Genomic DNA, 25,444 nt, shown 5'->3' on the forward strand with positions numbered 1-25,444 from the left:
ACAAAGTCAATGTATGTAGATACTGGAGTGAGGTGTGTTGCAGCAAGGGAGTCTGTGCATCATCTAGCACATGGATTGTGTTGAAATTGCAGTTTTAGAGCACCATTCCTTCTATGTAACTTAGCTATTAGCTTTTGAGGCCCTCTTGCTGTTTACTATACTAAGTACTTCAGTTATTGGGAAATTAGAGAGTAACATTAACATAGAATTAGTTTGTTACTCCAAGTGCTCTATCTCCTGGTCTCCATGAAGTAATCTGCATAAAATGGTTATAGAAAATATAAGAAACTCAATTATTCATTAAGTTGGACAGAATCCTTTCTGGAAATAGAAGCCTTCCTTTTTCCTAGACATGGTCCAGCATGAAATAGTGGATGAGAAATTATCACATGTGCCAATCTGATTAGCCTTTGAAATGTCCTGACATTTGTTGCAATGTTAAACTCACCTACAAAAATAGCAGCAACTTTCATGTTATGATGCTGCACAGCATATCCATGTGAAGTACTGAGAATAAAGAGCTGCCAGTAGCTATCTAGAGTGAGGCAGTGGCAGCTTGGGGATGCACACAGGGACAGTTACGTGTCCCTGAGAATGGCTTTGTTAATAGATGGCTGCCTTAGTTAGCCCTCGTGTACCCAGAGCAGCTGCATGGCCCCATTCCAGCAACAACTCATTCCCCTTAATACAGTGTCATCAGGTTTCCTCCACTGGGACCATGCCCGGCACAGGTATGGGAATATCATCCTCCTTTCAGGGGCACTGAAATTCACTGGCTGACTGTGTGTAGTCTTGGAGGGAGGGCCACATGCTTGACTGCAGTAATTTGTGTCAGAGCCAGCTGCACAACTGACAGCCATTGTTCTTCCACCTATATTTATTGTATTAATGATACCACTGCGTGCCTTTTACCTACTTTGTAATCAGTATGTAATTTACTTACTGAGGAAATCAGATAAGCAGAATCCAGACAACTCTACATTCTTTGTATTTGTTGCTGATGTCCTGTGATGGTGGGAATCGGTTCCTTTTGCCATGGTGAGAAACCTGTCTGGCATCCCACCTGAATGTGGCATGCTATGCTATGTCTTTGAGTTTTACCGACCCCACAGGGTTGTTCTCTCAAATACACTCTGAAAATGTTTGTGGGTTTGTGAAAGCTGGATTCCAGATGTGTAAAAAAACCCAAATATGAGGCTTAATTGATATTCAGCAAATAAAGAACAGAGCTGAAGAATTGCACGCTGCTTCAGTAAGGAAGACCTAACCACAACAAGCAAAGGTAAACCACCTGTAGCACACAGTTACATGTTTGAAATGATTTGAGATCTCAGCAGTGCCCTGGACCTGCGTAAGTACTAAGCTCAGTCTGACTGACCAGTGGCCGACAAATAAAACAAGCTTGTCACCTCAGTAAGCAAAGCCAGAAGTAGAATGTACCCAGATTTTAAGCAGAGCAGCACCAGCGCAAATTGTGGCTTTATTTGCCGGTGTTGGGGTTTGCAGACTAATTGCTTATTTCTTAAATGGAGCCAGTCCCCAGCAAAGATGAAACCTAGAATTGTGTCTGCCTAGACTTAGTCTTTCCTTTACCCTTTGCTATTCCATTCCATTAATATAGCCTTAAGCCTTGCATCTTACAGCTTCCACCATCTCAGGCTTGACTGCTTGATTTGCTCTTGCTGTTTGTAAGAAACTCAGAGATCGGGAAGCAGATGACTCACCCTAGTTGCCTTTTAACTGCAGAAAGGATCTGCATGAAGGCATTTATTTTTTCCTGAATGAAAAGATCCTATATGATACTGCTGCTGCTGTATTGTTGGTTTTGTTTGGGTGCTTGGGTTTTTTTTTTTATATGAAATTGCACCGTACATTTTTAGAACATACTAGCTTTATATATATAGGACTGTTTTCTCCCTATAAAATTATCACAGATTTCTTGGCTGGTAGAGTTAAATTCAGATGAAATTTTAGGCCGTGTTTAGTTCATCAATAAAAAACTTTATTTTCTCCTGTTATTTTCCATTCCAGAAAACTCAATAGCAAGTATTACCTGCAGCCCTGGATATTTAGAGATGGAATGATTCACTCTTACACAGTCTGTAGGATTGCCAGATAGCTCAGAGGTTTGGCAGGCTGCTTTTACCTGGCATAATTGGGTTTTAGGCTGTGATACATCTCTGCTCCTTTTCTCTTTATTTTGGGGCATGTCGATGAGTTCAGGGATTTATCTACTAGGCAAAACAAAAAAATTGAGAGCATTATTAATTGCCAAAAAATACCATCCTCCAAAAAGAGGAAGTAAAGAAGAATTGAAATTAATGTCAGGGACTGTTTAAGAACCGGCTTACCACGGAGACATATTCTTTGAAGAATCATGGTGCTGCATCACAGGCGTTGTCCCGCCTCACATACTATTGTTTGTTTGTATCCTCTTTGTTTCTTTTCCTTCCCTTCCTTTTTTTCATTCCTTTTCCATTTTCTCTTCTGTTACCTTACAGTTTGTCTCCTGTTGTTTATATGCAGATGTACTTCTCATGCTTGATACTATGGTAATATAGGAATGGTCTTTTGTAAAGCATGAAAACTGAAATTTCCACAGGGTACTAGTCTCTTTGGAAAAGGGTAACTAGTGCATGAATTCTGATTTTTATCTTGTCTAAAATAAGTGCTCTGATCAATTACAAAATGTAAAGATACTGAACTATGTATAGAACTTTAATGCAATAATCCGATTCACAAAGTCTTATTAGAAGAAGGGACATACGCACTAAAAGCTACCTTGGCATATGGATGTAGATTAGAGGGTGGCTGTTTAAATACAAAATTGAAGGCCCAGAGACGTGTACTCACGTGCCCTGAAGACTGCCTCAGTCTATGTGTCTTGGTGGTTTCTTAGACACCTGGGAAGTCATTTGAGCTAGACAAAAATAAAACAAATGGCACCATGAGTTCAGTCTGCCTCAGTCTCATCTGCAGATGAGATTCCAGTCACCACTCTGCTGTGCCTTCCCATACAAGGTAACGGAAGTGCTGGACAAACGGGGATGGGTTCCACAACACCCATAGTACTGGTTTGGAATTCAATTCAAAACACTTGGTGTTTTAGTGAAAATACTGTTGTCCTCTTGATGAGTAGTTTCCATTCTCTCCTGGGCCAGGTGACCTTGCTAAAGGCTTCAAAGATTAAAGGAAATTCTGTAGCCTGGGACTTCCTTATGAAAAAAGAACATTTAGCCTTGTCTTTCAGAAACTGAACCATGATTGCTTTTTCTAGAAAGCAGCAGAAAAAACACCCAAAACCACAAACGCAACCAAAATCGCCAAAACCCACTGCAATTAAAATGGTTAATAGAAAAGAAGTCACTGCTTTGTTGCAATACGATTCCTGGCGCACCCGTGGTGGTGTGGGTTTTCTCAGTTTATTTCCCTGATTGACAGTGTTGATCATGGGGATGATCTGTGTGGCACCAGGCCTGCTGGGGCCTGGCGAGATTCACCTTTCTCACTGGGGGAAACTTGACTATGACCTTTTTCGTGATAAGCACAGGAGGTGTAGGCTCAGAAGTTATGAAGAGTCAAAACAAGCTTGCTTTAAAAGCACGTTAAACATTTAATAATACTGATAGACCTAGGGCTGCCTGGTCCCCTGAGTCGGATGACCACGCGTATTGAGAACATTGGCTTTCCATTTGTGAACACTTAGGTTGTAAGGGACCAGCTGTATCAACTGAGTGTTCACAAGTCCGTGGGGCCTGATGGGATTCATCCCAGAGCACTGAAGGAGCTAGCAGATATTATGACAGGACCCCTGTCATCTACCAAAGGTCTTGGGAGTTTGGGAGGTCCCTACTGACTGGAAGCTAGCCAATATTATTCCCACAATCGAGGACTTTGGGCTTGTCTAGTTTGGAGAAAAGAAGGCTGAGGGGTGACCTAATTGCTCTCTGCAGCTTCCTGAGGAGTGGAAGTGGAGAGGGAGGTGCTCGCCTCTTCTCCTTGGTATCCAGTGATAGAACACATGGGGGTGTTTCAAAGCTGTGCTAGGGGAGGTTCAGACTGGACATTAGGAATTGTTTCTTTACCAAGAGGGTGGTCAGATACTGGAATAGGCTTCCTAGAGAGGTGGTCCCTGCCCCAAGCCTGTCAGTGTTTAAAAGGCATTTGGAAGATGCCCTTAATAACATGCTTTAACTTTTGGTCAGGCAGTTGAACTAGATGACTAGGTCCCTTCCGACTGAAAGTACTCTGTTCTATTCTATTCTTTTACATATGTTCCAAAAAATCTGAACAAAATCTATACTTTTCCAAGGAAGCCATTAAGTTTTATTTTTTTACAGTACTATTACATAGTTGAAAATATTGTTTGGTAGCAGTGTTTACGAACTTGAATCTTGTGTAGTATTTGCTTCTATTTCCTGCATGTCCAGTTACCGTTCAGTAGTTCAAGCACATGTTACCAACTAATTAGTTGGAAAATAATGTATTTTACCAAAATTACCATGAAAGCAAATTGAAATATCAAGGGAATTTAATGTATGTTTAACTCCTGGCGGAGCACGCCACTCAACAATGGGCCATTTTGAACTAATATATGGAGATGTTACGGGCCACATCATCTGCTTACAGAAATTTAGCAACTATGTTAAAACCCGTAAACTGCTAGTTACTCTGCTTGAAGGTCTGACTCTTACTACTTTGTATGACAAGGAAATAGGAGTTTGTTGATAAAATATCAAAAATGGGAAATAGGTAAAGGCCATTCCATCATTGTGACCAGACCTCATTTACCCATCTCGCTCAGCTTGTATCCGGTCTTCATGTAGTCCTGTGTTACGGCACAGTTCATTGAGCATTCTTGACGAGTTATTTCCTGTCTTTTAACTTTCTGAAGTTGTCTTTTATGCTTCCCCCTATCCCCCATTTGGAAGTGCATTTCTTATTTGTGAAAGTAAGCTTCCTCCCTCTTTTCTTTTAAATCTTAAATTCTGGAGTCTCTCGGACTCATCTGGATGTTTATACCTCATTTCATTCCTTTTTCTGTTTCTTCTGTTGCCTCTACCTATATTAAAATACTACACTAAAAAACTCTGAATGTTTTAGAAACGAACACTTAAAAGTTAGTAATTAGCACTGATGAATTTCTCTACAAACTTGACACATTATTCAGATACAGTGCATTTTTATACGGTCCTAGTGCATATTTAGCAAGCAGAGGTGTTCTGCACTACATGAAGTAAGTACACCTCAGTATCCATACTGCCTGCATATTTGTGCATACCAATATGTTAGTATTTCCGTAAAACAAAAGTTTAAACCAAATCAATGAGAGAGTTATTTAGGATAAATTTTAGAATTTGGATGATTGAAATGGTTCTGAGTAGTTACTGGGTGCCTGATCAACAGATTAATTAAAGGCAAGTAAATTTATATAAATTAATTAGTCTCATTTATGTGACCACCGTTATCAAAAGTGATTTTCCTATGTGAATCGAGGATCTATGACCTATTATCTGCAAAATCTATTCAATTGTGTAAGTCTGTTTTCTACATCACATTAAGCATTGCAAGTCCCCTTCCAGACTTTCAAGTTGTAATAACTCCTACAACAAATTAACAGTAGTGTGCTGCATTAATGAAGAAATACATGCTATGACTGCTGGATGTTTTTTTGTCTGTTTCATGTAATTTACACTATCTAATGTAAATTAGATAGTGTAAATGTTTTAATGAAGAAATGCATGCTATGACTGTTGGATGTTTTTTGTCTGTTTCATGTAATTTACACTATCTAATTAGAATTAAAGTGTCATTCCTTTATATATCCATTTATATTTAAATTTATCATTCTTGTAAAGACCTTGCCTGTACTCTAACAGCAGGTATTCCATAGTGTAATCTGTGCATAACAAGGTATCTTTGCTTTTGAAAAGATTGTTTGGTTGCAGTGTTTACGAACTTGAATCTTCTTGTGCTTCTATTTCCTTCATGTCCGGTTCCCGTTCAGTAGTTCAGGCACAGCAGTGCTCTATCACTACTGTTTCCTCTGCAGACAAGGATTAATTTCAGATAATTCCCAGTGTTCATTTGTCTGACCTGTTCTTAGAAACATCCACAGCTGGAAACTCCCCGGTGTCTTCAAGCAGTCTATTCAACTCCTACATTACCTTTAGAAAGTTTTTCCTAAAATCCACCCCATGTCTCCTTATGGCAGCTTAAAGCACTTCTTGTCTGGTCCATCAAGGATGTGGAGAACAGGCTACCGCCTCCCTCTTCTTGTTTCTTGTATACTTAAAAAGTGTTTCTTTTCATATCATGCTCCTGCTTCTTTCCATCCTTTTCTTAGCTGCTTTGCCTCCTTTTGAAAGTGCAGTGCCAAACAGTAGATACAGTACTTCTGAGTAGAGGAGAAGGCTTATTTCATATGACTCTGCTCCTGCAGGTACTTAAAACAATCTGGTTGCCTTTATTTTCAAGAATATGATATTGCTACTTCCTGTTTAGCCTGTGATCCACTGTAATTCTTAATGCTTTTCTGTAGAGCTCCTGCTTAGCCACTTAGTCCCTGTCTCTTATTTCTACAATTGATTTTTCCTGCCTAAATTCAGTACTTTGCATTTGTTCCTGCTGTGGTGTCTTCCCTTCTATTTCAGTTGGTTTGTCAAGATTATTTTGCATTGTAACACTGGCTTTATAATCAGGGTCTCTCAAGAATCCAGTATCACCTACAAATTTAGTTAGCTCACTCTATTTCATTAAGTTTTTATTAAAATAGTAGGCTTAGTGCAGATGCCTGTTGAATTCTACTGGATAAATCCTGTCGTTTTGACAAACAAATTTTGGTAACTTTTGGGGGGTATTTTTTTTAACCAGTTATGTACAAACACCATCATAGGTTCATCTATAAGCTATTTCTCTAGCTTACTTAAAAGGAGATCATGTGAAAGCATACAAAAACTTCTGCTTCTCTGTCCACAAAGGGGCATTCTGCCATCAAAGAAGTAAGCTTGATTCTTTTGCCATGATTTATTTTTGATAAATCCGTGTTTGCTGTTACTCAACTTGTTTCCTTTCAAGTTTTCCTTTCTTTTAGCAGCAAGTGTCATTAAAGCACGTTGTGTGTTTGTGTAAAGATGAGCACTGATGAAGAGACTGCTCTGTATGGCTTTTGCCATTTCATAGAAGCATAAGCTCTGCTTCATACTGTATACCGTTTAATTTAAAATACAGGTTCACCCAGTTCACAGGACAGACCTCTCTTGTTCTGCTGCCTTACATTGTGTGAGTTGCAGATTAATTTAAATGAACAAACTGCTATTCATGTTGGGGACATAGACTTTGAAGTTCTTAGTTTATTTATGAAAGGAGTATAGCTTCAATCCGTGGTGTCCCACAGCTATGGTTTGTGGAGACAAGAGAACCTACTTACCAGGGCCCTATTCTCCCCATAGCTTTTGGGGACCAGTAGTTTAGAATGAAAGGCCTCAGTGAAGTTCGTGCCAGTACGCACATGTGTACAAGTTGGAATTTGTGTGCCTCACAATCCCTTCCTCTATTGAGATACCTTGACCATCACATTGCCTACATTCTATAATGCCCAAAGCTGTGTAAGTTTATCAGGGAAGTTGGTTCATAGTTAGATTCATTAGTTCTTACTGTTAACTTATTGAAGTCAGATAATATTAGAGATCTCTGAAAGACCAATTTCATCCCATGCAGTCAAGCAAGATTTCATTGAATTACAATTGGCTGCAGTTATTCTGCTTTTTATGTACCTTGGTTAAAAATAAGAGAAGTGGGGTTTTATGATCCCAAGATGAGCAGTGGGCACCTGCAAAATTCCCTACTTCTTTAAGCAAATACACTTCGATTTGTTGCAGCTAGAATAATCAGAGTATTAGAAAATGTGACCTAAGAGAAAAATACTGAATGGGTTAGTCGTAATTAGCCTGGTGAATAGAGCAGCAGAAGGGGAGCGAGAAGGGAAGGATATGATAGCCATTTTCAATTACATAAAATGTTGTTGCACAAGAAAGGGGAAAATCAGTGTTACGTGTTCATGGTGGATACAAAGAGAATAAGCTCTGACTACATGGGGGAAGACTCGGCTTAGACATTAGGAAATCCAAATTTCTTAAGTAAGATCATGTTACGTTTGTCATAGATATTAAGGATCTTGTGTCTGCCTTTTTGTCACTTTTATCTGTGACTCTGTGACAGTTACATTGATTATCTCTTCCATTTCACTAGCCAGCAGAGGCTGTCAAAGATGCATGTTGTGAAAAAATATGCAAAAGGAAAATACGGATATGAATAAATTTCTCATTTGATTTTATTAGAGAGGAATATTCACCGCTGTGTTGTTTCACATAACTTTGTCCAGAAACCTTCCCAAATTAAAGAAATCATTTCACATAAAAAAACAGGAATTTTCCATAGACTGTTAAATGCATTAGTAATAACAGCGTACATATAACTAAAAAGCTGTTGTTTGATTCTGTTTAGCACACCTATGAAAATTATAACAAAATCATGTAATAAATAATAGTTTAGAACAAGACCTGAAACAGTTAGTGTGCTTTGAGGGCTGGTTGCGAAGGGAATGTGTGTGTTTAATTCCAGATCACCTGGGGAGCTTGCTTAGTAATAAAGGCTATCAACGTGTCAAAGCAGAATCAAATTACTGATTTGTGACATGAAGGCTGGTTTGCACAATCACGTGCTTAATGGGTTATTTAGTTCCATGTCAGCTGACACTGGGCACTGAGTTGAACAGTCATTGGTTACTGAATGGCTAAATGTGCATGGGTGTGTGTTCTGGGCATCAGAAGCCTCTTGATAATTAAAAGCAGGAATGAAAGTAACGGATACAGGATTCGTGGCTGGGGTGATTTTATTTTCACTGTCTTAGTGTTTGGGAGGAACATGTGCTAAAAATTGAGGAGTTTGTTTCAGCAAGTCATAGGTAGAAATGTGTGGGAAGGATGATGTTAGTGGTAGTCAGGAGTCTGCTATGCATTTGACCCTGATTTTTACAATTATGCAGAAGTTTTTGATTGACAGACTTATTTGGCATACCTTTGTTTAAGATGATATATTTTACTTGCAGGTCAGATAGTAGAGAGGGTTGGTTGAGACTCAAGAGACGAGCAAATCTTCAGGTTGTAGATAATAATTTCATCTACTCCAGTTTGAGAAATGTACTTATCATTAGAAGTCTTTTGCTAAGGGATATCTTCATCTATCCAAGGGAATTTATTTTTTTTTAGTATGATCATTTAGCATAATTCATTTAACAGAAACATACGGATTTGGCATGTTAAAGAAAAATATTTGATGCAGGGGCTGCTGTTGCTCAGGGTTTATTCATCTGATAAACCTACATTTCTTACAGAATTCAAAATTGTCTGTTTTGTCTCGTTTCTTGTCCTTTCTGAGTACTGAAATGTATTTTTAAGACATTCAAACTTTGAGGTATTCACTGCACCTTTTTAACCTTTAACATATTGATGTTTTCCAAAAGCAGTTTCAGTTTTCTTGTCTGCATTTCATAAAACAGTCTGCCTTGAATCAGTTGTGTTTTGGCTTTGGGAGTGAGGGTTTGGGATATGCTCTTCTCCACAAGAAATGGAGTCTTGAGGGAAGAAAGGGAACTTCTGTTGGAAGGCAGACTGTATTACATGTTTTCAAAGCATAATTTCAAATCTCTTGCCACGCTTAACTACTCCCTATCACAAGGAAGAAGTATTTTGGAAAATTGTCCTGGTTTGAGGTAAAACAGAACCAATTTTGTTCACTAACTTTGCTTCTTAGCTAGGCCTCTGCTGACTACTGAAATTAACGGCATATTGTGCAGACACTGTTCACTGTCAGAGTGATCAGACCTATGTTTAGAGCTGATGCCAAGGCCACGGTATGCAGAGAGGCTTTTGGTTTTACTTACTGCTGTAACACCCAAGGACAGCAAACTTTGTTATTTGCCCCGTTGGAGGGTCGGAAGAGGAAAAGCGCAGTGGGGTTGCACCTGTGGTGAGGAGCGGACAGGACAGGTGACCCAAAACTGACCCACAGGGTATTCCATCCCATCTGCCTCATGCTCAACATAAAAGCTGAGGGATCAAAGGGTCAGCCCTCTTTCTTTAGTGACCGATGTCTGAGGAGGACTCTGTCTGTCCGTCCGCCTTTGATCCTGATCTGGAATCCAGTTCCCAGTCCGTCACTGAGTCCAGTCTGGGACTTCCCCAGTACCAGATGGTGTTGTGATTGTCATCCTGGGAGCTTGATATGGTTTTGTATATATTTCATTATTTCTTTTTTAATTTTATTACTAATATTTCATGAAAGTAGCTTAGTTCCTTCTAAACACGTAAGTCTCTTTTTCTCTCCTCTGCCTCTGTCTTTGAAGAGGGGTAGAGGGGAGCATCTGTCAGTTACCTCTGGAGTGCCTCAGTCCCCAGTAGCCTAATCAACATTAGGTGAGATTAAAATACAAACTAAACATAAAAAAAAGCCAATCCAAAACACAAAAAAGCAAACAAGCATGAAAGATGAGGAAGGAAACAAAGTTTTTTGTTGAAAGTACCTGGAACCTGTGACTGGATCTAGCTGAGTGGATCTTCATTGTAATCATCCCCTCTGCTTTGGGGTTTTCCTGCCTTCCATGGGACTCTGCAGTCCTGTGCACAGGGTGTTAATCAGGTTAGTCTTGGAAACTTCTCAGGATGGAGACTATACAGCCTCTCTGGACAGCCGGCTTCACTGCTGGGCTGTCCTCATGGGGAAGAAGGTTTTCCTTATGGCCAGGCTGAACCTCTCTTGTTCTAACTTATGCCAATTACCTTTTGTGCTTCCGCCATGCACTGCTCTGTGCAGTGTAGCTCCATTTTTTTGATGATCTCCTCATAGGTTTTGCTGGGCTGCTGTTAAATGCCCCAAGGCCACCTCCTCAGTAGATTGAACAAGCCCAGTTCCCTCAGCGTCTCCTTGTAGGACAAATGTTCCAGCCACTAACTGGTGGTCCTCTGCTGGCCTTGCTGCAGTTAATCAGGTGGTTTCTGTGTACTGGGTGGAGGCCAAAACTGGATGCAGTATTCTTGGTGTTGTCTAATAAGAGTCAAGTAAAGTTGGATAGTCACTTCCCTCAATTTGCTTGGTCTGCTGTGGTTCATACAGCTCAGGATGCTGTCGCCAGGGCACACTACTGGTTCAAGCCCAGCTTTCTGTGTGCCAAGACCCCCAGGTCCTTTTCAGCTGATCCAGCCAGGCAGCCTCAGCTTGTTTTGTTTGTAGCACGGGTTTCTCCCTTCCCAGCTGCCAGACTTTGCATTTTATTTTATAAAATTCCTGTCAGCCTATTCCTACAGCATGCATAAATCCCTCTGAATGGCAGCCTTGCCCTTAAGTGTATCGACTGGTCCCGCGGTCTGGTGTCATCTGTACACTTGCTGCGTGTGCGCTCCATCACATCCTCCAGACCCTTGGTAAAGATGTCATATAGAACTGGTCTTAGGATAGACTTCTGCGGTGGTACTCTTGTTCCCAGCCACCAGGTGGGGTACAACTCATGAACGATTGCCCTCTGAGCGTGATCATCCAATCAGGCTTTATCTGTCTGGTTATTTAGCCATCCAAAGTCAGATGTCCCAACCTGGTTACAAAAACTAGGCGATGGTGTGAAGAGCCTTTCTAAATGATAGCCATTGTTCTTCTGTCACCCACAAATGTGGGAGAAGGTAGTCATGTTGATGAGGCGTGATTTACCCTTGGGACTGTTCACAGTCACCACTGTGTCCTTCAGGTGCCCTAAGTGTGTTCCAAGAGGAGTCAGTTCATGATTTTCCCCGGGGCTGAAGAGAGGCTGAGCAGTCTGTACTTCCCCGGGTTGTTCTTCTGGCCTTTTTTGAAGCTGGGAACCGTGATGATTTTTTGAAGAGTCAAAATGCAAAGCATCTGTTTGGTTGCCTTTGGAGTTAGTCCTACAGTAATGACATTTTAGACTACTTTAGTATTAAAGTACATACGTTACAGAGAAAACAAATTCTGTTTGCTTTTCATTTTCAAATGTTGGAGTGATTAATCTTAACTTTTCTGTCTTAATCTCCTGGAGCAGAATGTTATAAATTGGTAAATTGTTAAATGAGCAAACAAAACCTCCTAGCATCCAGTACTAATAAGGTAACTTTTGCTCCATACTGTGAGTTCACAGCATTTATTATTTTTAAGACCTCAACTCCTTACCATATAACTTTTTAAATTGGAAATAATTTCATCTTTCAGTGTTGAAGGTCATAATTTGTTCTCATCATTAATTAAACAGTTTGGTCTTTACCAAAGTTTATGTTCTCAATGCTAATTTTACCTGAAATTGCAGCTTACGTATATAAAAGATCTTTTACACAATTTTTTCTGTTAGTAACAAGAACTGTTTATCACCTACATTTGAAAATGATCTATCTATAATGTGTACAGGCTATGCAGGATAATGATTTCACTAATACTTGATGACAAATTCCATGCCAGCAGTTGGTGACAATACTTCTAGCAAAGACAGGGTTCTGCTTTCTGGTTTAATTAATCATTTGTTAGCTTTATAATGTGGTGTGCAAAAGGTGTAACTTTAAGGTAAGGGCCAAGAATAGATTTCAAGAGTAAATGATGTATGATTGTTTTTAATGAGAAACGGGGGGGTGGTATTTGCCATAGCATTGAGATGTCACAATGTTGACAGATTAAGAACATAAGATTTTAATTTGCTCTTTATAATGTAGGTTTTTATTGTTTTCAAAATAACACTCAAAATAATTGCTTTTAGCAAAAACCTGAAAAGTGCTTTTAGTGAATAGATAGCAACAATTATATAAGTGTCTTACTAAATTAGTCAGGAAAAATAAATAATGCTTGCAATTTCTTGTTCTCCCTCTAGTGCATCAAAACTGTTTCTCTGGCAGCCTGTCATCCTGTGGAATTAAATGTGGGATAACAGTGGTATTGTGACTAATACGCAAAATTATTGGACAGTAGCTAAATATTTGCAGAGGGCCCATTTGTGACACATGTACCATTGTTTGTTACACTGAATGACATGCTGCTTGACATGATGAAATTTTCGAAATACGGGGATTAGTCAAATGTCCAGAGTAGAATAGATAATGTCTTTAAACTCATTCTGTTGTCAGTGAAGAGCATAATAGCCAAATTTTGATCCTCCTAGAGTGCATACAAGCGTTGCTGTTGCTGCTGTGGTATTAACATACCACAAATAACTCAGTGGTATAATAAAGACATCACTCATCAACTTAGCTTCTGTTAAGGTGTTAGTTTGCACTGCGTTTTAGTATTCATTTGGGAAAAAGAGTGACTGATAGGAGCTGTTGAAACCAAGATAAGATAAAACATAAAAGCATATAATGACAGTTTAAAGGTCAGCATTTAATTGAATGTTAGATAAGAGGAGATAGCTTCTTTCTTTCACATCATGATGGCTCTTTGTCCATTTATGTCTTGTGCTTTGAGATTTTAGACTTGGCTCTGCATTATTTTTTTAACAGCTGAGACCCTTTATTTCCAGGATTGATGGTTTCATGGGTGTATGTGACCTTTAAAAATTAATGATCTAGATAAAGTTGTTTCGATAATCACTTTTGAGGAGAGTTTGCACAAAAAACTGTGCAGGAGAAAATGCTGAAAATCTAGTCACACACATTGTTCTTCAAAGCTTGGATTGAAAAGCAAATAGGCGAACAAGCACGCTGGAACACAGTCCCCTTCAACAGGTCTATGTCCTTCTTATTTCTTATGTTGGGGGCTCCAGAGGTGGAGGCAGTACTCCAGATTGGGTCTCACCAGAGCAGAGTAGAGGGGCAGAATCACCTCCCTTGACCTGCTGGCCATGCTTCTTTTGATGCAGCGCAAAATACAGTTGGCTTTCTGGGCTGTGAGCACAGATTGCTGGCTCACGTCCAGCTTTTCATCAACCAGTACCGACAAGTCCTTCTTGGCAGGGCTGCTCTCAAGATTATTAACCGTTTGCCCTGTCACAGCAGCTTGTATTCCTTATAGAAGAAAACAAAATTATATTGGAAAGTGGGGGATTGTCACAAAATTCCCAAGTATGTTTTCACTAAGGAAGGAATGGTGCCCTGCGAACGTGAATCCAACTTTATGATTGTTCTGGGAAAAAAATTTAACTATTGTTTAGAAAAACTTAAGAATTGCAATATTTTTCTGTGTGTAGTAACCAACTATGTGTAGCTTTAAAAAGAAAGTGGTTTCTTTTTTCAATAAACTCTCACTGAATCAAGGGTATTACCTGCCTGAGGGCCCTGGTCAGTGTAATCCTGAGAAGCTAAAGTTACCCCGCTTTAATGCCCAGTCTGTTATTGGTCCTCTAGTAAGAGTATCTGTAAGCATTTCAATTAAAGTCAGTTTGTGATAGTTTTTTTTATTCCATGGGTATCCACCCAGAACAAAATCTGATTTTCCTTCCACAGTACGTTTTCAAACAACTTTTGCATGGTAACAGCTTTTGGCTTTTTGGAATTCCTACTACGTCTAATTCCAAGACTAAAGCTGAGAGACTTCATCATGCTTGCTAGTCTTTGCCTGAGAATAAAATGTTGCTTTACCGGTGTAGCATTATGCTGAGCTTTGCCGCAAAAATTGATTGACCGTCTGTTTTCTTGAGGAAGTCTGGGTGTATTTTTCACCACCAGCATTACATTTCTGCCAGCTTGTGCGCCAGCTTTATTTTTTAAAATGTTATCTCGTAGAAATTATTATTTTGTTCAGTGAGTGAAATTTACTTGTGTGCTCTTGAAGTAATGCAGTGCTATTTAGACTTTGTTTCAAGTCTGACTTGGAAGTCTAGTAGTTTACTTACCACCCTCTGGCCACAGAGGTGCTTTACCAGTTGCTATGAATGTATGCAGGTGGATTTATTCAGTTTAATGTAGTGCCATTACTGTGGAGCCAGAAATAAAATAATAGAACCCTACAGTGTCCCTCTCAACAGATCTTCTTTATATAGAACTTGACAGTAAAAATAAGCAGGTGAGATGATACAGTAATTCTGGATTAAAAAAATTACATTAGACATGATTGAAAAATCGGGTAAAAGTAATGACCGGGTTTTTTTTCTGCCTGGTTTTTGGTAGGGTTAGCTGGTAGTCCTTCTCTTGTTGTGTTTCTCTCGGCACATCAGGTTTTTGGGATTCTAAGAAAGTCAGGATTTCCCTCTTAATTGGAACTTGAGATGTCAAGTGGTAGTAGACCATTCAGTAGTAGATCTGTCACCAGTTATGTATTGAGTCTTGACCTTACATATTTTTTTGGTTCTTCAAAATGTGAATCTACTTGATAAAGGAAAATTGAGTTGCCTCTTGCACTGATAGTATTTTTTAAATAGTTCATAATCCTGAAAGTTTCATGTGCTTCATTGTACAGTGTGTTGTTAATATGAGTAAACTTGCTTTTAATATTTTATTTATTGTTGTTTATGTAGCCGTGTTCATTGTGTTTCTTTTACTAAGTTATTTATCATAAAATGCAGAACTCCTGCGTGAAGCCTTTTTTTTTTTTAATAATGTGTTGGTAAGTGGGAAGGAGGAAATAAATGTGAAAACCTGAATCATACAGAAAATTGCTTGTCATAAGTTAAACAGTGTTCATTGATGGAGTTGTCATCTATGGTTGGAAAAAAATTAGTACCCTAAACCTGTGTTACCAAAGCAGGTTCCTTTTAGCTGTGGGTACATTACAGTACATACAGTATACACAGTAAAAGTCGTAGACTGGGCTAAATCAGTCCTGTTCTGGAGTTTATGGGGAAAAAAAAGTAAAAATATCAGTGGAGAAGAAGAGAGAAGAGAATTTGGAGAGCATATTAAGAGAGGATGCTAAAAATAGGATTTACATTTTTTCCCCAACATATATAACTGTTTGAAGGGTAATATTTTAAGGGTTACGAAAGGCTTATATGCTGAATAAAGTGTAAATGTATTTACCTGATGCTGTTGGGATTAACTTTTCTTTGTTGAGAATATGTCTTGATATCATGAGTTGATATCTGTAAGAACCACCTCTTCCTATCCACCTACAGGCTAAAAACAGACAGCCCTAAGAAAGCATCACAACAGTGGAAAAGGATAGCAAATTATCATAATGCAAATGTGTATTTTTACTTAATAAACTGGTGTTGCTTAAACGGCAGTAGAGGTGACTAGAAGGAACAGGCAGTGGTGTATGAAAGAATGCCATGTATACAAATGGGGCCACTTAATTTTTTCCATAGTGCAGGAACTTGTGCTGCTTGATAGAACTGAGAAGTGACGCATTCAAAATGGAAGAGCGCGTAGCTGACTTGGAACACTGATGTCACTGTAGCAACAAAAATCAGCAGGTTTCTGAAGCTCCTTATTCCCACAGACAAAATAATAGATCCTTTCAGCAGCCTACTAGATGTACTGTGTCTAACGTGGAGGTGGGAGAGCGGGCATATGAGTATTTCTGGACAGCAGAGAGGTAGTAGAAAAATGTGGGGGGAAAAAAAAAAAAGAATCTTTTGGTTCTAAAAACGTGGGCATCCATTCTGGTCATGTAAAGGTTTTTTGTAAGACGCCTTTGCTAGCAGAAATAACACAATATTTAAATACAAAATAACTTCCCTGAATATCAGCTTTAAAAGTCAGTGGTTTAATTAAAGCATGGCTATTCTGAAGTAGTTCAGAGCTGTCTGACACAATTTGATTTCAGTTAGCATTTAATAACCACTGCTAGAACACCACTGGTCAGACATTATGTTGGACCAAATTGTAATACATGTTTGAAATTAATACCAAAGTTACTAACCATAAAAAAGAATAACCTATTTCTGCATTTTTTCCCAGACACCTGAGGAGCTAGAAGATGTATCTGACCTCGAAGAAGACCATGATGCACGTAGTCGTACAAGTATTCAGACTGAAGGGAAAACTGACAGGGTATGTATTACCCCAGTTTATTTAAAAAGCAATTTGATGAGGGGAAAAATGCTACTATGTTCCTATGAAGCCACTTAAAATCATGCAGTGAATCATTAAAATGTTGTTCAACTCTTAATAGACTTCTGAAAATGTGCACAGGACATAAAACGGTGTGTATGACCTGAAAAAGACACTGTAGTTAAGTTGTAAATACTTGGTGAAGAAACAGAATCACAGAATATCTCAAGTTGGAAGAGACCCGTAAGGATTATCAAGTCCAATTTGCTGCTCCTTGCAGGACTGCCTAAAACTAAACTGTATGACTAAGAGCATCATCCAATTGCTCCTTGGTGCTATGACCGCTTCCCAGGGGAGACTATTCCAGTGACCGCTGTAAATTAGATAGAAAAATTCTCAGACTTACTGAATGAAATTCTAACAGGTTACAGTTTCATAACTGTGGCTTGGTCTAATAGAAGCTAGGTTAATAAGGCAATGTTTATATCTGGGTATTCCTGAAGCCTGCAATGCGTATTAACCAAAAATAACCTCTATATACGAGGAAGTTGACAGGCACAGAAGAGAAAGGGAATCTGGAATCTTAGCCACTACAGTGTGCGAGTTATAGATTTTTCCTGCTGTGTTCATGTAGGAACCTATTCTATAGTTTATTGATAACTAGTGAATTCATGAGGATGTATGAAAACTTAATACAATATTTGACAATTTCTGTATTTCTGGAAGTTCTGCATCTCGTTTTTCAGTTTTTTTAACCTGAGGACTTCACTACATTACTGGTTATTGTTGTATTGTTAGCATTCAAACGTCTTTAAGAGCCTGAAAACATTTTTGAGATAGCAGAAAGTTTCTTAGTACAAAATCAATGTATTTAGCAAACAGTAATCTTCTTTATGTTTCCATTTTAAATAATGTTTCAGCAAAACCGTGCTCTGTTCATAGCTTTCTGAAGTGTAAAGATCCATGCGGTCAGAAATGTCAACTTCGTTACTACTTTGCTCAATACTAGAGCAATAACGCATCTCTCACACTTGATTGTTTTCAGTGGTATTCCCATAATGGAAATTATAAGTAATAGAACCATTTGGGGAAAAAAAAAACTTTTCAATATAAAAAGAATTATTTCAAGAAAGTGGCATTTTGATTCATACTTGTTTTTCAGCAAGAACATTTTCTTTAATTCATCAAACAAAAATATGTTCTTTATTAAGACCTTAAATACTAATGAAAAACTAACTGAAAGGAACGCTGTTTACCTTTGTTGCATATGCGCATATCAGTTACCTGTTAATTCACTGTCAGTTGAGTCTTAAAACATGGTGAGAAATGTAACTGTGTGAAAGATCACCTCATACAATCTTACTACTCAATAAACAGAACTGGCGATTAAAATATATTAGCTGCCCTTTTCAATTAAAATTACTCTGTAAAGGTTAGCATATTTTCCCCACATTACAGGCTAAAATTTCTATTGTAGTTAAGAAAGGCAAAGTTTTCTTTCAAAATACCATCCATATACAATGCTATGAATTTGTTTGGAACAGGTACAGACGGTGTACTTGCATATTTTCATAAATATCCCATAATGAATGCAGTTGAAGGTTTTCTGTCACCGGGAAAACAGAAGTAGTAGTTTGCAGATGTTTACTAGCCTAATGTAGTAACAAAAGATCCACTAAAGCTTGAAAGGATCACGTTTTCACACATGGCCTTCCACTTCTTAGGTAAACCACAATACTTCTTTAAAGGGAATGGTCTTTCAGCAGAAAACTATACATAAAACATTAGTTCTAGATGTTTACACAAAACAAGAAGTAAATGCTGAGGACTGTTGTAGGTAGGGAGCTGGCTATCAAGAATCAGAGGCATAGGTTATTGCTGTGGAGACCTATCTCTGAGGTATGCTTTTCCTTGTACTACATACAATATATCATCTGCACTGTCAGTGAATTTGGTGGAGAGGTGGAAGAGGCAGTTATTTATAGATAAACTATGGTTAATACATCTGAAAAAAACCCAGTATTTTAACAGTATAGGAGGTATGTTTCTATTTTTTCTTCTGTTTCTCCCCAAAATAATACAGTGACTGTAAATGTTCCTTTTTGGGTGATCTAGATAGCAGTCATTTGTTAAAACCCGATTCTATATCTTTACTTGGCAACAGTTTTCCTAGTTTTCAGATTATGGTCATAAATGGCATGTTACTGCAAAACTTAACAGAAAATTATATCTTTGACTAAATTAGATACACACCCTCTTAACCTAAATCAACATGTTGACAGAAACCTTCACGTATGTTTTGGTTTTTAAACAAATATTTGAACAAATCTATTTGCTGCCACAGCAAACATGAACAATGATTTAAGGCTGCTTTGTTTGGACTGCTATTTGAAGATTTCTACCTAGAACCTGTTTAGGAATATGAGGAATCTGTATAGGTAAGATAGATTTTAAGATTTAGACAAGGATTTGTCCTCTGTGGCAGATTTCCTGTGCTACTGTCAGGCTTTCACACGCAGTGGTAACTCGAAGAATGACTGTGTTTGAGAAGTGGTATGGCAGGATTGCAGAGTAACTTCTTTTCCACCTTGTGTTCTTTCGTTTGGGCATTTCCTCTACAGTAATTCGATTTTATTTATACATACCTGTTTTGATACTACTTCTGCATAACAACACTCTTGATTCCTCTTGCTTCTTCAAGACTATTGTATTTTCTCCTATGTTGCATCTCTCAGTGCTGCAACAGGGAATTAGTTCCTATGAAGGCACCTTTTTGCTTTGTCTTTTTATCACAATATAAGAAACGTATCACAGCATGTAAAACCCGATGTGATATGCGCATGACACTTATAACAACGGCTACAACTTAACTAGCAAATCTGATTTTTCTTATGTAGGAAAAAATCATATATTATTAATTATAATTTCCTCAGAATCTTATCTGTCTGTAGAGAGAGAGTATAGGTCAATGGTGAGATGGCAGGACTGAAATTTGGCCTTGAGTTTGTTTGTGACTGTGCAAGTATATAGGTAATCTTGGATATGTTACTTCATTGATCTTTCCCTCACATAATTCCGTATCTTCAGGATGAATGTGATGGTGCTTATGGCACAGTCCCACACTGTGGAATGCAGGTTAACTTGAGCAGTGTGCTGTAAGATGTCTCAGTAATTAAACTGGATGTAGGGCAGTTTTATAGCCCTGAAGGATGATCCTTAGGACCATATCCTTAGCTACTGTAAAAACAGGTACTGCTTGTGGATCCAAGGACTGAAGCAGTTTTTCTCAGGTGAGAGTTAGATCTTCATCTGGTGGTTGTGTCTAATTTGTGTACTCTGCAAACTTACCACACGGTAATTTTGCTTGGGGAAATTTATGCCATCATGTTCAGTGTAATTCCGCTGAGGTAGTTAGAGGTCTATTATCATATGATTTTTCATTGAAGAGAAGGTCAAGTAAGTATATGCCCAGTTAATTTTCATACTTAGAAGACAGTGTGCATTCTGATGATATTTTAAGCGTTTAAAGTTACTAAATTAGTGAAGAGAACAGTGTAGCTTAGTTTTAAAGTTATTGCTACAGGTTAGGTGTTCATATCGAAGAAGTGAAATGTTTTAGCTCATACATAATCCACTTACAGATGACAAAAGCAGAAATGCTTTCAGGCAACCACCCACCCACATATTTTCTCAAGAGTTCTGCAGACTGTTTTGTGAATACATAGACAAAAACGTCTGAGAGTAAGATCTTTTATACAGATTTGTTGCATACTATGTTTGCGCAACAATTCGTTGACTCAGTGTGTATTATATGGTGTATGAGAAAGTCCAAGCGGAATTATTTTACTGTTTCATTTGTATTACATCTTAAATACAGCAATCATTAATATATGTCTAAAAATATATTTAGCTTTGAAAACATGACCATATGAAAATCTTACCGAACTCTCTTAAGAAGAGAGAACAGATGTAAAAGCAAACACCTATTGATACTTGCGTAAAACAATGCTTAGAGGGGAAGTTAATTTGCCATCGAATTAATCAGGTATTCTTACTAAAGTAACAAGTACTTTACATCTACGTTCCTACGTTAATATATATGCTGGCATACGTTAACAGGAAGTGTGTGCTATATTATTTCTAAAAAGCCAATTTAAAAATATTTTTTAAATTTTATTTTTATCAAAGCCACACAGTAGCTTGAAATCCTGATGGTTCAAGCATAATGCACATAACTAATTGGGTAGGTTCTACTAATAATAATTTTGTCATTTAATATAAGGCAAAAGATGTCAGGAGTCATGATCTATAAAAAGTATTTGATTTCCTTGATAATTCTTAAGTTACCTCAGTTTCAGTAAGGGGAAGAGATGAAGGTAATGGACGACTCAAGGTCAGAGCAGTATAATACTGTACACTGTTAAAAAATAGGACTGGAACCCCAAGAAGTAGGCTAATCCAGCCTTTTGTCCCAAGGTAGAATAAATATACTTCTTCCTGACATGTATATAAGATCAGTTACATTGCTGTCTCTATTTAGGTCATTACTGGAATTGATTGTCTATTGGAAAAATTTTTCTTTATACCTCCTGTGGTGCAGTTAAGCGTGATAGTACTAGTCTTATCCACAATGGACACAGAGGATCTGAGCTCTCCTTTTTGTATTAATTTGTATAATTTTTTTTTGTACTTGCAGATCCTTAGTCCATGTCCTCTCTGTTTTCTAAACTCCACATTAAATAACTCCAATACCCTTTATTTATCCTTTAAGGTAGTGGTTTCTGTTTGTCTTTTTGCTGTTTTTGTCTCCTCTGGATGCTCTTCAGCTGGTTAATGACTTCCTCGATTTTGTGTCCAGGCTTTTCATAGCATTAAATGCATTGTGCCAGCTTTTGTCTCAACAATGAGCACTAGTGTAATGTTTACACTATTTTCTTCTGTATGCACACTTTAGAATGCGTTTTGTATGAGGTTTGCCCTTTTGCCAAGAGTACAACTTTCTGATCAACTATAAATCCCCACCCACAGAACCATTTTTAACCTGTTGTGTCTCAGTCCATGTGCATACTGGTGATTTTTCCTAGGTGTAAAACCTTGTACACGTCTCAGCTGAAATACATCCTGTTATTTTTTCAGATCAGTTCTCAAGTTCCTTGAGGTTGCTTTGAATTGTAAGCCAGGACTCCAACATGTCAAACCAGGCCTCTTACACTGCACGTGTGATGTGTACTGTTGTTTCTGTCATCCACCCCATTAGTGAAAATTCTGAATAATGCCGGAGTCAGGGCAGGTCCCTTCAGAATTTTGCCTGATCGATACCTCTAGTTTGGCATGTGTTCTTGATACGTATCCTGGGAGCAGTTTCCTAACCAGTATCACATCCACCCAGTGGCAATTACCTCTAGATCATATTTGCCTAGATTATTTATGAATAGGATGACATGAGAACCAGTGACAAAACCCTAGTGAAGCCCAGATTCATGACATGTTGCTTCTTCGTCTGTAGGCCTCTTACCCTGGGACAAAGGGAAATTAGATTTAATATGACACAATTGACTCATATAAGTCAACCTTTTTAGCAAAGGCTGATGCAAAAACAGCATTAAAGAGTTTTGTTCTTTTGATATTATCTCCTGATAGCTTTACCTCTTTATCCAATTATATTGTATCTAAAAATATACAGGTATTGATATGGCAGCACAAATGAGACAGTCTCGGAACTTGTTCAAAGAATGCTGGACTTCAGCAGGCATGCTACAATTCTTAAAATTGGAAGATGACAACTGGTGACAGCAGACAGTAAACTTGACAAAAGAAATTCAGCTTCTCCCAGCTGTCAGTATCACACAACCACACAGTTCCTCTCTAGGGAACATCCTGTGTATTCACTTTGCCATGAATTGCTGAATATCCACCATTCTCTCTTTCGCCTCTTTATCCAAACTTGAACAATTATTCACTCAGTGGAAAAAGTAGGATGTTTTGTAAAAGGCAGTGGACACAATTTACGCATTTTAACAGAATCACTCTTAACTCTGTGCCGTATTCAGTATTCAAAACACATCTGTATAATAGTCTTTATAAGTGTCTATCCTCTGCTCAGCTTCATAATAAAATATGCTCAGGTGATGTGCACATATTTTATGACAGTAATTTACAAAGTTTTTTCAAAACGTCAGAATGGGAACTGTTTTAAAGTAGTTTGATAGAAATAGATTCCTGTCCTTTGAGTGATTTGGAGAGATCTTGTTCCCTTCCACCAAATGTTCAGCTGATTCTGCAGCAGGGGAGCAAGAACATGAAATGGCTTCTTGTCTATGCTGAGTCTGTGGTGGACTGAAGAGCGTAGCTCTGAACTGCAGTGAAGCAGGGACATGAATGTGGTCTTTTGAATCTATGTCATTATCTCAGAACAGCAGTATGTAAAGAGCACGTCGTTTTGTATTCTTTTCTTAAAAAGCTTTGAGAAGTTTTTCATGGGCTTCATCAGGAGGGTGAGGTGGTTTTTTTGTAACCTACAAAATTGTAGAAAAACAATTTTCCTCTCTTTATTTTCTTAGTTACGTGACAAACTGCAACCTATAAAGCAAGATGTGTTAAATAATTTACAAAGGGAGGTTCTTGGCTTTTAAAAGGATATCTGGCTCACCTCTGTCTCAGACAAAAAGAGTTTTTGATAACACAAAAAATTGCTTGAATGTATTGTGCTTCTTGAGGCTTTTCTTTCCTTCCTTCCTCCCTGTAAGTGCTAACAATTTTTGTGGTGTGGATCTGGCCAGTCATTTGGTTTAGGGGATCCGGGAAGAAAAAATGTGTGTCAGTCTAAGACGTTGAGAGAAGAATCATAATTTATATGAAAGTCAGTTTCTTAGAGTGTAGCCAGGGACAAAGGCAGGCAAAGGGCCAGTTCTTTGGGTTGGAGTCTCCTTGGCGAGTAATAACACCAGTGAGAGAAGAGTTAAAATTTTCACCAAGTAGTTACTCCCTGTGTGTCCTCTATTATTATCATTACGTGGACAGTTTGTTCTGACCTTAAAATTTCAGTAGCTGTGGTAGCGAATTGACTGAAACTTGGAAGGGGCTGAAATGAAAAGAAACGCTAATCTTGCATGGTAAATCAAGTTGCAAATGGGACAATGCAAATAATGCCAGTGTTGGAGACTCCCAGCTACCAGGGATAAATAGCCTTCTGAAGAGTTAATTCAATGAACTTAAAGAAAAAAATATATACCTTTTTTTTTTTTTTTTGTACTAGAAGGAAGAAAAATATCAAAAATATAACTTCTCTCACCTAGTTTTAACTCTGTTATCTACTGCAATAAAAACCATTTTGTCTTAGAAGTAATGAAAAAATCATTTTCTCCTGGTGGACAAAATAAACCTACACTCATGTAATAGCAGTCATTCAATTTAAATCTTTATTTCACATTTACTATTATGTCGTCTATTTTGATACAAAATCGTATCTGCACTTAAAAGGCTGTGTATACAGTTGTTTTATTTTGTTGCTGTATATAGTTTTGAAACAGTATGAGGGAAATGAAAGAAGACTCAAGGTCAGAATTGTAGTTTCCTTTGCCCCTTTGTTCCAGTGGATAATGTGTTTCATTCCACCTGAAACTCATTATCGTTGGCATATAGCAGGCTACTGTATGTCACTCGTCCCTCATTAAAATGTCATCTTTCTTGTGGTTTCCAGATCTAGGCCTGTGGTATTGAAGGGGGGGCTAGGAAATACCATATGCATCCACCAATCAGCAAGTATGTATTAGATTATAAAAAGGGGTACTTTGATTCTCTTGACTCTGTAGCCCAACTCTTATTTTTATCTGTTTCATACCTTTCCCAGAAAGCTCATGCTGCAACCATGAGAAAGTGTGTCTTTGTCTTCTCTGGTCTGTTTGAGGTGTGGGGTTTCTTTTTTAACAAAATAGGAAAAGTACTCCTTAAAATAGGTACACTTTCTAATTCTGTGACTGCGATTGTAACATAGTTATACTTTGGGAGACCTGTAATTTCCAGTATTTCACATAAATGGGAAAATTAACCTTGTGACAGAGTGGTTCAAGCATAAATAAAATCTCTGAAATGGCATGGCTTGATAAACATATGCATTACATATTAAACTGCTTACCTGTTACGCTAATTATAAGTAATTCAGCCACTGCCTTAAATTTCTGGTTTATGGATGGCGGATGTTTATAAACAAGAATAAGTCACAAAATATTTATTGTTTAATTGCAGCATAATTACAGTGTGTTAATAGTTGGCTGTATGTAACTGTGAGTTCCTGATGGCCTGTGGTGCAAGAGGTGGGCCACTTCGCAAAGAAGGTGATAGATAAAACCCACTATCTATCAAGAGCCATCAAGACCAACAGACCAAAAGGTCTCCTCACTTCCAGTGGTTTTATCAAAGTTATTATCAAAGGCCAGGACTGCTGTAGGGCCCCATAATAGCCCTTGTCT

General features: G+C 38.1%; 1 protein-coding gene across 1 annotated transcript in view; it reads left to right on the plus strand.

Annotated features, from left to right (window-relative positions):
* The window catches only part of CTNNA3 (catenin (cadherin-associated protein), alpha 3), a 518,658-nt gene that overhangs the window by 427,347 nt on the left and 65,867 nt on the right, over positions 1 to 25,444 (plus strand). The window contains exon 14 of the mRNA XM_009894002.1: positions 16,884 to 16,976. Within this exon, the coding sequence (XP_009892304.1) occupies positions 16,884 to 16,976 (93 nt within the window). The remainder of the gene's footprint in view (positions 1 to 16,883; positions 16,977 to 25,444) is intronic.

The sequence above is a fragment of the Charadrius vociferus genome, unplaced genomic scaffold, assembly GCF_000708025.1.
Source record: "Charadrius vociferus isolate BGI_N301 unplaced genomic scaffold, ASM70802v2 scaffold611, whole genome shotgun sequence".
NCBI lineage: Eukaryota > Metazoa > Chordata > Aves > Charadriiformes > Charadriidae > Charadrius > Charadrius vociferus.